The 14,037-nt window shown below is 40.8% G+C and overlaps 2 protein-coding genes across 2 annotated transcripts; one reads left to right on the top strand and one right to left on the bottom strand.

Annotated features, from left to right (window-relative positions):
- Positions 1–926: 926 nt before the first annotated feature.
- Positions 927–3,604, bottom strand: LOC133453041 (tripartite motif-containing protein 16-like). Its single transcript, XM_061732881.1, has one exon. The coding sequence runs from the start codon at positions 3,563–3,565 to the stop codon at positions 1,892–1,894; it is 1,674 nt and encodes a 557-aa protein (XP_061588865.1). The 5' UTR covers positions 3,566–3,604; the 3' UTR covers positions 927–1,891.
- A 363-nt stretch (positions 3,605–3,967) lies between these two features.
- On the top strand, positions 3,968–10,744 carry LOC133452254 (deoxyribodipyrimidine photo-lyase-like). The gene is made up of 5 exons (XM_061731474.1): positions 3,968–3,980; positions 4,927–5,076; positions 5,192–5,313; positions 8,272–8,431; positions 10,133–10,744. Exons 1-5 carry the CDS (start codon positions 3,968–3,970, stop codon positions 10,279–10,281), a joined length of 594 nt encoding a protein of 197 aa, XP_061587458.1. The 3' UTR covers positions 10,282–10,744.
- The last annotated feature ends 3,293 nt before the right edge of the window (positions 10,745–14,037 follow it).

Raw genomic sequence — 14,037 nt, 5'->3', positions numbered from 1 at the left:
TTTTTGTACAGTTCACCGCAGGTCAAAGCTCCATCGTGCAGCAGAAGCCGGATGTGAAGATGGTGGGAGATTTACCACTCACTTTTATTTACAGAATAATAAAGAGATTCCTTGCTTTATTCCTCTTCACCCATGCTTATAATGACACGGATCACGGTGAAAGGCGGCACGCAGCTCGGGTCGTTTCTGTCTTTGCAACATCTTGCAGATTTTATAAAGGGCCTTTTCTTTTTTTATGAATAATTTAGTTCTGTGCTGCGTTCACACAGTTCCAGCTGGTAATTCTGACACTTTTCAGCAACAATGAGAAACGATGAGTAAACCAAATGATGGGAAAAACTAATCTGACTTCCCAAATACAAAAAGGTCCCCAAATTCCGACGCTGAGGGAAGAACGATGAGGAGTTGGTGCAGGTGCTGCAGCAGCAGTTGTATCAGGTGAGGGATTCATGCACGTCTCTGTCTGGTTTTCTTAACTTTTATTGATGCTACTGATATTTAAGATTCAACCTCCATCCTTATACGACTTAAAGTCGTCTCACTAAAATAACAATCCATTCACGGGTCACTTGTTGCAGCGCTGCAGACAGACACTTCTTAGGTCACAATCACGGAGGAGGCCGGCCCGTAGCTGGTAGCTCTTCATGCTAAAATAAGAGTTCCCTGCAACCCTGGGAGCAGGAGAGGAGGGAAAAGTCCTGCAACTGCTCCAAACGGGACAGGTGTGAAAGCACCCTAAAACACCGGAAACCAACACCAGGCTCCAGTTGGGACGTTTGAGTTTACATTTGAATATCTGCTGAAGTCTGGATCCACATATTTAAGACTTTATAATTATAATAAGACACATGTCAGACAGGTAAACTATTGAGTAATCATTTTATTTTAAGTGTTTAAACATAGTAACATTCAATTATTTTACATTCTGCATCCCTAATAATATTAACTTTCATATCCAGCAACAAAAAAAAAAATCTTTAATAACATCCTTTACCTCAAAACCCTTTTCCTAAATTGTAGATGACAAAACAATTGGGGGTATTTTCTTGATTAAACAAATAAAACATGAAACCCAGACTGGAGGAAAAGTGTTTAAACACGTGACTTCTTTCCTCTTTAAAAACCTCTTTACGTGTCATGCAATCATGTTCCTGTAGGGGGCGGTGTGACGTCACTCCCGAGACTCCTGATCTTCACTGTTTCCAGGTCCTGAGGTTGCAGACGTGAACCAGGATACAATGTTCAGGAAAAAAAGTTACAGAAAGAGCAGAAACCTTAAAAAAAAAAACAAGTAAAACATAAATATTGTAGATGATCAAATGTGAACAGAAGTCTGTCTGGATGAATGCTGAAGGAAAACCTGACACTGCACTGCTGGGGAGTGGAGGTCTGGCCAGAAAAAGAGCAGTAAAACCAGTAAAGACACATTTAAATCCAGAAATATGATCTGTTCTGAACATGAACTCTGGACTTTGGGATATTTCAGGAGGAAAACTGCCTTAGTTTTACTTGATTATTAGATTAATGTTTTCTCCCTCAGATCTGAGTCAAATCCTGGAATGAAGACTGAAGAAAACACTTTGTTGGAGTCCATGAAGTGGAAGAAAAGAGAAATTCAACATAGAAACACATCCAAACTAACAGCTAACAACAATTACAACACAGGTTTATTTCTATGTTTTTATACTGAAATAAAAGACGTTAATAATATGAATATTTCCCAGGTGGAACTACAAAAGAACAACTTCCACCTCCAAAAGAGGAAGTAACAACAAAACATCAACTTATAGAACAAAAACTTCCCTCCATCAGTCAGAGCTTGAGACGTTCATCTCTGAGAAGAAAAGAAAGTCAATAAAAACTGAGATGAAAACATGAAAAGGAAACAAGTCTATTTGAGTTTACAGAACTCAGCTGAGTCTCCATCAGTGTCACCAACCCAAACTCCAGCGTGTAGCGGCTGAGTGAAGGAGGTCTGGACTCTGTGGAGGAGGGTCATGGTTCCAGAGACGCTGTAGAAGGACAGAACCCCTGCTCTGTGATCCAGGTAAACTCCTATTCTGGAGCTCTGAGGACTTGAGATGGAGGTTGTGATGTTGTTGTAACAAAATACATATCTGTCTGAGCAACAATATAGTGACCAAGATTTGTCATTATATCCAAATCCACTTTCATTCCCTGATCTGCTGATATTCTTGTATGAAACTGCTACATAAACTACATCTGCTTTCTTCTCCACCTCCCAGTAATGACGTCCAGTCAGACTCTCTCTACTCAGGACCTGATAATATGTAGTGAATCTGTCTGGATGACTAGAATAAGACTGATCTTTGTCCATTAAAGTCACCTTTCTGTTCTCCTCTGACAGTAACAGCCGTGTGTGTACTGTGTTTGGATCCAGAGTTATTTCACATGAATATTTCAAGAATCCAGCTCTGCTCTTTGGTTCTGGTTCTGGTTGTGACAGTAAAACATCCACATCAGTGATGGTCAGTGAGATGTTTGTCCACGTGTCTCTCAGGATGTCCTGTAGTTGACCTCTGACCTCTGACACAGCTGCTGTCACATCCTGGAAGTACCTGAGAGCACGGATGCTGATGCTGGAGGAGTGTGTGGACTCACTGAGTGGTGACAGTGAGGGGTAGTTGTGGAGAAACTGGTTGTGGTCCTCGGTGTCTGAGAGCTGCTTCATCTCAGCGTCTCTCCTCTTCAGGTCAGTGATCTCCTGCTGCAGCTTCTCCTCCAGCTCTCTGACTCTCCTCACTTCAGTTTCCTGCTGGGATCTGATCTGCTGCTTCACATCAGAGCTTCTTTTCTGGAGGAGAGAGATCAGCTCAGTGAAGATCTCCTCACTGTCCTCCACTGTTTTATCAGCAGACTGATTGATGGCCTCCACCTCATGCTGAAGCAGCTTCACATCTTTCTCTCTGTCCTGGATCTCTTGCTGGATTTGTTGTCGACTCACCTCCATCTCTCTCTGCCTCTCAGTTCTTTCTGCTGCAGCTGAGACTGTGTCGTGGCCTTTATGTTCATCCACAGAGCAGAGATAACAGATACACTTCTGATCAGTACGACAGAACATCTTCATCACCTCGTCATGACGGGGGCAGATGTTGTCCTGCAGGTTCTTGGAGGGATCCACCAGCTTGTGTTTCTTTAATGGAGCCACATCATGATGAGGTTGAAGGTGATTCTTGCAGTAAGAGACCAGACAGACCAAACAGGACTTGGTGGCTTTCAGTTTTCTTCCAGAGCAGAAATCACAGGCCACATCTTCAGGTCCAGCATAGCAGTGATCAGCAGGAGCAGCTTGGAGTCCCGTCTTCTTCAGCTGCTCCACTAAAGCTGCTAACATGGTGTTTTTCACCAGCTCAGGTTTCTGAGTGAAAGTTCGTCTACACTGAGGACAGCTGGGGAGTTTCTTCTCTCCTTCATCCCAGTAGGATTTAATACAGTTCATACAGTAACTGTGTCCACAGGGAATAGCCACCGGATCCTTTAAAATCTCCAAGCAGATCGAACAAGAAAAGGTTTCCTGGTCCAGCTGATCTCCTTTCTGCGCCATTTCTCCTCTCGATAACTGAGACTCAGACAGTTTCACTTCCTCAAACATGAAACTTGCCTGAGAATCAGAAACACGTGGTCCGACTGAATCTGCTATTTTGAGAGCAGGAAGAAGAGGGAGGTTCACCAGCATCAGATTACAGGAAGAGGACCAACTCTGGATTTAACCCTTTTATATCAGACATCAGTTTAGAAGTAAACAACTTTTTACCTCAACTAATAATAATAATAATAATAATAATAATAATACATGTAATTTAGGTTTCATTTCAGACAGATTAATTACTTTATAGTGTATCATTCTTATACATTTCACATGAGCAGACTTAATGTAGCTTTTATAGATGAAACCAGATGAACTCTAGGATTTTCATGAAAGTCTACATTTACATTTAACGTTCACATGAAAGTCATTTGTTCAGACTGAAACACGCAGGACTTTATTGCATCACAGTGTTGTGCAACAAAGGGAGTGCTAGTTCAGGTAGTAGAGTTATTAATAATTGTCTTATGACACACACACACACACACACACACACACACGCACGCACGCACACAAACACACACACACATAGTTATGCAACATATTAATACTAGTATTATATTGAGATTCAATAGCAAGTATTGCAGCTAATGATGCTGTAAGGACCAATCAGCTCCCAGAATGCTGATATAATTGCTTTCAGAAACATCGTGTGGGGGAGGATTATCAAACAGATCCAGGGCAGCAAACAGATTAAATCGGTTTTATTTTTTAACACATTCCGTTTTTTTATTTTTTCCATTTTCAGTCTATTTCGGTTTTTAATTTTTGAGAATTTTGTTTAGCATTTTATGCAAATTTAACCCCAAGAAAGTATATAAAGCAATGATAACTGAAAACTTTAATGTTTTCATACTTTTAAACATATTTAAAGGCAAAAACCAGTTATTCTCGTGTCCAACAAAACATTCCTTTTTTGGGCATAAACAAAAAAAATCCCAAAATTATTTGTATGAAATAAATTAGTCAAATATGCCTTTCAATATTCATTTAAAGTGCAAAAAAAGAAAGAAATTGCAACTAATTAAATGACCTGACTACTGGGTTAAAGTTCACTGGGCTAAAATGTAATAATGAAAAAAAATCGATATTTAGACATACGAATCGATTTTTAGGAATTAACATGAGAATCGATTTAGAATCGGAAAATCAATTTTTTTTCAACACAGGCCTAGTGTGTGTTATACAAACATAGGTCATCCATGTTCAATAATGTCATTTTAATGCTCTCTTCTCACAAACAGTGGTATATTGAGTCCAGCTCCAGACCACAGGACTGTCCTGATTCTTTCCTCCACTTGTGCTCTTCGTCCCACCAGGCCAGCTGTCGGCCCAGCGTGTGGCGCTGCAAGTCCGGCGGTACGGGAAGGCCAGTGAGTCCGTCCCCCCCTTCATCGAGGAGCTGGTGGTGCGCAGAGAGCTGACGGATAACTTCTGCTTCTACAACGAGAAGTACGACAGCGTGGAAGGTCAGTGGGAGCGTCGTCATAACCCTCCTCCCTCAGCCGTGACCGGCGGCTGGCAGAGGAACCGCCGGCCCTTCTCATGAGTTTCCCTCCCTTTCCTCTGACTGTGGATGTTTAGGGGCGTACGCGTGGGCTCAGAAGACGCTGCAGGATCATGCCGGAGACAAGAGGGAGTATCTGTACACGCGGGAGCAGCTGGAGAAGGCCCAGACGCATGACAAGCTGTGGAACGGTGCTCAGGTACAGCCAGGGCTGAGCACGTTGGGGCCCTAAGCCAAATTTTATTTGGAGGCCCCTCCCCACCCCCGCACCACATCCCTGCACCTCTCCCCAGCCCAAATGTATCATAGGTACAAAATGACCGTATCACAACAGGCCATTTAACTTGACAACCTTTATTAATAGTAACAATTGTACTGTAAGGGCCCGATTTACTAAGATCCTAAATAAAGAGTACTAAATTGCGTGTGCACTGAAAAAGTTTGCGCGTGCTGTTGTGTGTTTTGCGGGTGATCAACTAAGATTGCGTGCGCAATTGATAACAGGTGCAAACTGCAGTATTTAAATTAGGTGTTGAGCGTCTTACGGTTTGCGGCGCAAACTTTGCGCCATGGAGAGTCTGGATGGAAAGCAGGATATAGTCGCAAGCGCAAAATGAAATTTGACGAGTTGGAGTTAGAGATATTAGTGGAAGAGGCAAATTGTTGTGCCGTATTCAGCACCCCTGCCGTGAAAAGCACCCCCTCGTATATTCAATGATAAGTAGACCAAGAAAAAAACAACACACTGACACTTCAATATATTTATATATACACACTCACACAAACACATACTTAGGAGTTTATATTATATATATTTACAAATATTATGGAAGACAACACAGTAAGCAGGCTATTAATTAATGACATCAATAACCATTTACCCGATTTTTGTTATCTGTGACTGTGATTGTGGGAAAGTATGACTTGTGGAATCCATGAGCGCATTTAAACATGAATCATTAACACAAAACTGGACGCTAAACAGAACATGACACGGAATGAGAATATCAGACGAGGGGGTGCTTTTCACGGCAGGGGTGCTGAATACGGCATAACACCGGGGTATGACTGCAGAACAAGTCAAATCAAATCAAATCAAACTTTATTTGTATAGCACTTCTCATACACATAATGCAACACAAAGTGCTTAACATAAAACAAATAACCATAAAACTTATTAATGCCCCCCCCCCTCCCCCATCCCCGCAGACACAAGCACACTACAATTCACCTAGGTTATACACACAGACACACACACAGACACACGGTGCAGACATGGCTAGGCACAGAGGATCCAGGTGAGGAAACGGTAACAGGGAGCCGTCCAGGCCAGGAGGTCTCATAGCCCGCAGCTACAAGGGGGGGGGCCCTCAGACACCATCCCGGCCCGGACGGATAGAGGAGTCCACACCACAGCGGTGAAGCCGTGGTACAGAGCTCCACAACCATCCAGGCCAGAACCACCCCCAGGACGCCCCCCTGCAGGCCAGAGTCACTCCCAGCATGGAGGCTCCCCATGAGGAAACACTGGAGATAAAAGCTGCAAGAAAGCAGGATAACATACACTAATAGAGTTTAAAAAAGTGTAACATAACGTAAAATCCTAAAAGTATGTCTAAAAAGCAAGACATTAAAAACTAAAAGAATAAGACAGTAGAATGTATAAAATAGACCATAAATAACGACTAAAATATTTAGATAAAACATGAAATTAAACAGAAATAAAATATGATAAAAAAGGATAAACTAAATATAAAACAGAGCAGTAAGATCCAATAAAAATAAGGGTGAGCATAAGAAATTTAAAAGAGTTAAATGAGTCAGTTAAAAGCCGGATTAAAGAGATGGGTCTTGAGCCTCTTTTTAAAAACATCAACAGTCTCTGCGGCCCTGAGGTTCTCCGGGAGGCTGTTCCACAATCGGGGACCATAAAAACTGAATGCCGCCTCCCCGTGTGTCCTAGTTCTAACTTTTGGTATGGTTAAAAGGCCAGCACCGGAGGACCTCAGGGTCCGTGAGGGTCGATAGGGTAAAAGTAGTGCAGACAAATAAGAAGGCCCAAGACCATTAAGACACTTAAAAACCAGTAAAAGAACCTTAAAAGTATAGGCGCACAATAAGAAACACTTTTTTCTCCATGAAAACACGTGATTTATTTATTATCACAGATAAAAAAATGAATGTGCCTCCTGTGGCAAACTTTTGCTGAATAATACTCGATTTAACATTCAAATAAAATATTTCTCCTTTTGCATGTGGAGATTAGCACCTTCCTTTCGAACGTATTAAATACAGACGCAATCACAATCCCCGCAAAAACTTTCAGGCTTGGTAAATCTCATTGCGCGTGGTAAATGGACCAATTTGCATCTTCCCCTCCCAGTATTTAGCGATTTTTGGCGGGTACGCCCCATATTGATTATTCATCAGGGCAAAAGTACTAAATGGATTGCGTGTGCTATTTTGCGCATTTCAGAGACGCAGTCCTCTTTGCACGCTGTTAGTAGATCAGCTGGCACTTTGGTTTGCGGGTGCTGTCAAGTTTGCACACGTTTTTACACACGCAAACCTTTAGTAAATCAGGCCCTTAAGTGTAGATACTGTAGTTTGGCTGTATGAGTCAAATAAAATAAAAAATTCAACCTGAAATAAATAATTAAATATTAGATAAAAAGCTTCAACCTGAAATAAATAAGTAAATATTAAATGAAAAAATTAAAATTGAAATAAACAAATAAACAAATCTGAGTCACAAATAGCCATCAATTACTCATCACTTTAACTTGATAACTTTTTTTAATAGTAACAGTTGTACTGTAAGTATAGATACTGTAGTTTGGCTGTATGAGTCAAATAAAATAAAAAAATCAACCTTAAATAAATAATTAAATATTAAATAAAAAGATTCAACGCGCATATGTGCATCCATTCCGTATATGAGCTACTGTGCAAATGCGTCCCCTCGCGCAAAACGTGGCCCCCGTTGGAAGACGAGGCCCCTACGCAGAGCACGTGTTCTGCGTTTAGGGAGGGGCGGCCCTGGGTGCAGCACGTTACAGTGTACAACGCCGTAACGGCCACGCGGAAACTGGTTTAACTGATTGAGAGGATCTGGAAGGCTCTCAGTGACCAACACGGTATATTTGTTTCTCTTCAGTATCAAATGGTGACGGAGGGGAAGATGCACGGCTTCTTGAGGATGTACTGGGCCAAGAAGATTCTGGAGTGGACCCGCTCGCCAGAGGAGGCTCTCTCCATCGCTCTGTACCTGAACGACCGCTACGAGCTGGACGGCCAGGACCCCAACGGCTTCGTGGGTAAGCTGGGCTCCACGCCTTTGAACTGTGACTACGTTTACATGCATCAATAACCCTTTTCTAACCGGAATATTAGCAATAACCCGGTTACACGGCCATGTAAACACCAATAACCCCTTTGAATAACCGGAATTTGCTCATATTCCGGTTTTTAAAAACCTGAATATGACCCCTGGGTTACTCCTTTTGTAACCCGAATATTTGGTCATGTAAACGCCTAACGCAGGGGTGTCAAACTCATTTTGCTTGGCGGGCCAGATTTGACCAATTCTTTTCTCGCTTGCACGCTCAAAATAACAAAAACGGTGCGAACATTTTTTTTTTAATTCTTTTTTTTTACTATTGTTATCTAATCCAATATCAGTTTAGTTAATTTTAAAGGATATATGCACTTTGTTTACACTCTAATTATGTAAAATATATTTCTTCAGGATCTTTTCTTGAAATTTCTCGTTTTTTTTTCAAATTATGTAAGATACTTTTAATATCATTTTACAAAGATAAACAGAAACAAGTATGTTTTTTTTATATTTCGCTTTTTTATAGGAAATTTAATTAAAAGCTAAATCTTTCTTATTACATCCGAGAGTGTTTTGTTTGTGATTTAGAGATTTTTCCAGTACAATTAAGTGTATTTATTTTTAAAAAATGGCGCGGATATTTACGCCAGTGTGCCGAAAAAGTCAGTACTTCTCTTTTAACTGTTTTACTTTGTCACTATCCTCGTATTCAAAACTGAAATTCTCCGAATAAATATCTTCTATCATCTTTTTTAGCCGTGATATTTTTCCTGCGAAAATATATAATAGTAGTCAGTTTATAAAAATAAACGACCATCTACAAAGAAATAAAATCAGCAAATACATATTAGAAAACTAAAAAAATGTCGAAACCTGCTCTCTTTGTGGAATAACGATGGATTTGTAGAAGAAATATATTATCGGATATGCTGCGATTCATGGCAAATATTTATGCCTTCCTTTTTAGTAAATTAACATTTAGTTTTTTTGCGTTGGAAACTTCTCGCGGGCCGCATGAAAATCTCTCTCAGGCCGCACATTTGACACCCCTGGCCTAACGGGATTTCCCCATCAAAAGGAACAGGAGTTTGTTTTCTGCGCATGTTCTTTTCACAAGGAATCTTGTTCTTTTGAGTCCAGGAAGTTCTTATAAACATGGAGAATCACAAGACCAGGAGGAGACGAATCACTTCATAAATGTAATGAAAGATATGAACATTTTGTCATTTGTAGACGGTAGAAAGTACCGGGATAGCCAGATTTACAAAAAGGTGAGCGAAAAGTTGCTCAAAGCAGGATTTGTACGAACGCCAGACCAGATCAAGCTCCGCTGGAAGACGCTGAAAAAGGCGACTTCTACTGGGCTGTTGATTATCCACCGTGCTGCTGTTATTGTTGCTGTTATGGATTTGGATACAGGAAGAAGAAGCAGAAATGACGGGAATTGCGTCATGACGTTCTCCGTGCGTCGCTGGTTTGATCCAGATATCTCAAATGATTAATCACCATGTATACAGGGATAACCCTGTTTGCTCACGCATGGAAACAGATTATTCCCAATGTTTCAGTAACTGGAATATTGACCTTAACCTGAGTTTTGACTGCATGTAAACGTAGTCAGTGTCTCCCCACGCGGCTGCCGCCCGTCCTTCACGTTCTCCCCACCGGTTCTCCTCCACAGGGTGCATGTGGTCCATCTGCGGCATCCACGACCAGGGCTGGGCAGAGAGGCCCGTTTTCGGGAAAATCCGCTTCATGAACTACAAAGGCTGCCTTCGGAAGTTTAAGGTGGCCGAGTTTGAGAGGAAGTACTGTCCTAAGAAGCTGTGAGGCTCCTCCAGGACGTGTTGTCTCACCTCAGGGAGCTTCTCCACCACCTCCAGCAGTGCAGGCCTTACGCTTTGCATTATTAGTCTTATTGATATTCGTCCACTCCCATCACCACTGGAAGCTGTTTGTGGAAGTTGGAGAAACGTTTGTTGTTTCACTTGTTTAACCTGTACATGCTTTTTTTTATATCAGCTATATTTGGATGGGAAATGTTTTTATCATTTTTATGTCTTTTCTACTACTCCAGTAGCCGTTATTGTTACAAATAAAATATTATTGGATTAAAAACGGGTAAATGCCCACCAACCTGATGGAGTTACTTTCTGTTTACAGTTTTCTCAATACAATTGAATAAAACCTGAACTACAACATGTAAAACTTCAGGAGACTCTTATTTGAGCTGAACTCAGATTAACTTACAAGTTTAAATACGGCCTCCTCTGAGCTACTCTCATATGGAAGCATATGAGGGACTATATTCAAATTAAAATGCATTTGCAGAAATGCTTTTTCATTTTAAGAATGTGGCCGCATTATTTGAGTAAAAAATTAAATTGATAATATATAATCCGATTTGCATTTTAATTTTCGTATTCAAAACTGCTTATTCTTGTACTTAATTCAAATTAAACAGAAAAAGACGTTTGAGATTTAATTTTCAAATCATGCCTCAGCAAATAGTTACCAATACTCAATTCTAAATCTAAAATTTGAAAATTAAAATGCATTTCCAGATATGCCTTTTCATTGTAAGAATGTGGTTGCATTATTTGACCCATAAATCAAATTAATAATATTTAATCCAATTTGCATTTTAATTTTCGTATTCAACACTGCTCATTCTTGTACTTAATTTAAATTAAAAGGAAAAAGACGTTTGAGATTTAATTTTCAAATCATGCCTCAGTCAGCAAATAGTTCCCAATATTTAATTATAAATCTAAAATTTGAACATTAAAATGCATTTGCAGAAATGCTTTTTCATTTTAAGAATGTGGCTGCATTATTTGAGTCAAAAATAAAATTGATAATATATAATCCGAATTGCATTTTAATTTTGTTTGTTGGAAGTTGGAGAAACGTTTGTTGTTTAACTTGTTTAACCTGTACATGCTTTTTTTTTATATCAGCTATATTTGGATGGGAAATGTTTTATCATTTTTATGTCTTTTCTACTACTCCAGTAGCCGTTATTGTTACAAATAAAATATTACTGGATTAAAAACGGGTAAATGCCCACCAACCTGATTGAGTTACTTTCTGTTTACAGTTTTCTCAATACAATTGAATAAAACCTGAACTACAACATGTAAAACTTCAGGAGACTCTTATTTGAACTGAACTCAGATTAAGTTACAAGTTTAAATACGGCCTCCTCTGAGCTACTCTCATTGAGCTATTTCCAAACTTCAATAAGCTTATTAAATCCTTTATTCACTCAACCGTGATCAGATACTCATACAGATGTTGGGGCTTCAGAACTTCAGAGCTTCACATTCACAGATGTGCCATCACTGAACCAGTTGTACTTCACCAGAAACCAAAACCTTTTCAGATGATAACTCCAGCGAGGATACACGCCCCTGAAACTGAGGAGGAAATGGCTTGAAGATCACGCTCAGAACATCTAGAAGGGTTAAACCCAGATTCCAAAAAAGATTTCTATTTGACTTATAATGTTCAAAACAAAACTTAACCGTCAGATGCTGAAAAGGCATGATCTTCCCACCTCGTGAGTGACCAGGGTCTCTATAAAATATTCTATTTTCCACTATTTCTAATGATGTATTCAACTATTTGAATAAGTCATCATTTATAGAAACATAATATCAACAAAAGATTTGAAAAAATCTGGAGAAATCCCTACGACTCGGGATGGGAACTTGCGTGTAATGTTTGTGGCTCGGCATTAAAAACTGCAATCATGGAATCATGGCACAGAACCTATTTTTGTACAGTTCACCGCAGGTCAAAGCTCCATCGTGCAGCAGAAGCTGGATGTGAAGATGGTGGGAGATTTACCACTCACTTTTATTTACAGAATAATAAAGAGATTCCTTGCTTTATTCCTCTTCACCCATGCTTATAATGACACGGATCACGGTGAAAGGCGGCACGCAGCTCGGGTCGTTTCTGTCTTTGCAACATCTTGCAGATTTTTTTTTTTTGTTTTATGAATGATTTGGTTTGGTGCTGCGTTCACACAGTTCCAGCTGGTAATTCTGACACTTTTCAGCAACAATGAGAAACGATGAGTAAACCAAATGATGGGGAAAAACTAATCTGACTTCCCAAATACAAATAGGTCCCCAAATTCCGACGCTGAGGGAAGAACGATGAGGAGTTGGTGCAGGTGCTGCAGCAGCAGTTGCATCAGGTGAGGGATTCATGCACGTCTCTGTCCGGTTTTCTTAACTTTTATTGATGCTACTGATATTTAAGATTCAACCTCCATCCTTATACGACTTAAAGTCGTCTCACTATAGCCCCTTTCACACAGCCAGTTCGAGGCGGGAACGTTGCGCCTTTAAGCCGCCTCGCTGTTCTGTGTGAAAGTCACGGAGGCGGAATGGGGGGGCCAAGTGGCCCCACCAATAAGCCGGCAGCGGAGGTAGTCACAGAGCCGTCACAGAGCCGAAACGGGGTCTGTGTGAATGACACAGCCGGCATGCCGGCATGCCACTAGACGCTGACGCTGTCGTCACGCCTCTGATTGCGGAACGCCGGCATGCTGTGTGAATTTACAGACGGGAGCGGCGTTATGCCGGCGTTGTATGGTTCTGTGTGAACCAACAAAGGCGGCGTATTGGCAGGACTTCTTTACACCAATATTGCGGAATCTCTGTGTGAAAGGGGCTTAAAATAACAATCCTCACCCTCTTCTTGGACAGACAGTCTTCCTTTCTGTGTCTGTCTCCAACTCACTTCTGCACATCTCCATGTCTCACATGTCTGCATTTCTCACTTTGGTCTCAAAAGAAGTTCGAATGAAAACTTAACTTTATTTTTGTATTTTAGTTTTTACAGTAACACAAATATAACACGGATGTACATGCTGATTAACATATGAACAGATAGTATACCAGGGTCGGCACAATACAGTTTGTCTTTTCTGAGTTCATTTCTTGTTTTCTGGGTTACTTTTCCAACATTTCCACCGAGAGTAATGGTGACAGGAGGCTTCAATCAGGTCCTGAGTGGGATTTGAATTCAGTCCATATCATACTTAAATCCATATTACTCTTGAGCACATAGAGAATTTACCTTGATATCTGATAAATAGGTGACAAAGAAATAATAATAATAATGAGGTGCATGTTGTAGCAATTGTTAAAGGAAAGAAAGAAAGAAAATAAATAGCAGCGTTTTAATGCTTCCAGGGTTCATCACAGACTCCTTATATAAAGCTGACCTTTCCATTAAGCATCAACATTTTATTATTATTTCATCAATCTTCCAGGTGGGATGGATGAGATCAGAAACACGCTGCTGCTCTCTGAAACTGAAACAAATCTCCCTTCTCATCGTGCAGCAGTCCCTTCACAGAGGTCTTTGTAGTGCAATGATGAGGGTTCCTGGGGCGAGGCTGTGATCGGCCTTGTGAGGAGGTTTGTTTGCAGCCTGCAGGCTTCTCTCTCCTCGCCGGGGCTGCAGAGGAGGCCGCTGTTGCGGCTGTGGCTCGCAGATAACGCTGCGCCATCGCCGCCTCCTCCCTCGTTTTTAATCTCTCCGGTGTTGTTGACCTGCGAGCATCAT

This window comes from Cololabis saira, chromosome 10 (assembly GCF_033807715.1).
Source record: "Cololabis saira isolate AMF1-May2022 chromosome 10, fColSai1.1, whole genome shotgun sequence".
Lineage (NCBI taxonomy): Eukaryota > Metazoa > Chordata > Actinopteri > Beloniformes > Belonidae > Cololabis > Cololabis saira.
This window is presented reverse-complemented; position numbering and strand designations above follow the sequence as displayed.

Coding starts and splice junctions, on each gene's coding strand:
- LOC133452254 (XM_061731474.1), top strand. Junction 5,077..5,191: donor GAAGTACGACAGCGTGGAAG/GTCAGTGGGAGC, acceptor GTGGATGTTTAG/GGGCGTACGCGTGGGCTCAG. Junction 8,432..10,132: donor GGACCCCAACGGCTTCGTGG/GTAAGCTGGGCT, acceptor TCTCCTCCACAG/GGTGCATGTGGTCCATCTGC.
- LOC133453041 (XM_061732881.1), bottom strand. CDS start 3,565: ATGGCGCAGAAAGGAGATCAGCTGGACCAGGAAACCTTTTCTTGTTCG.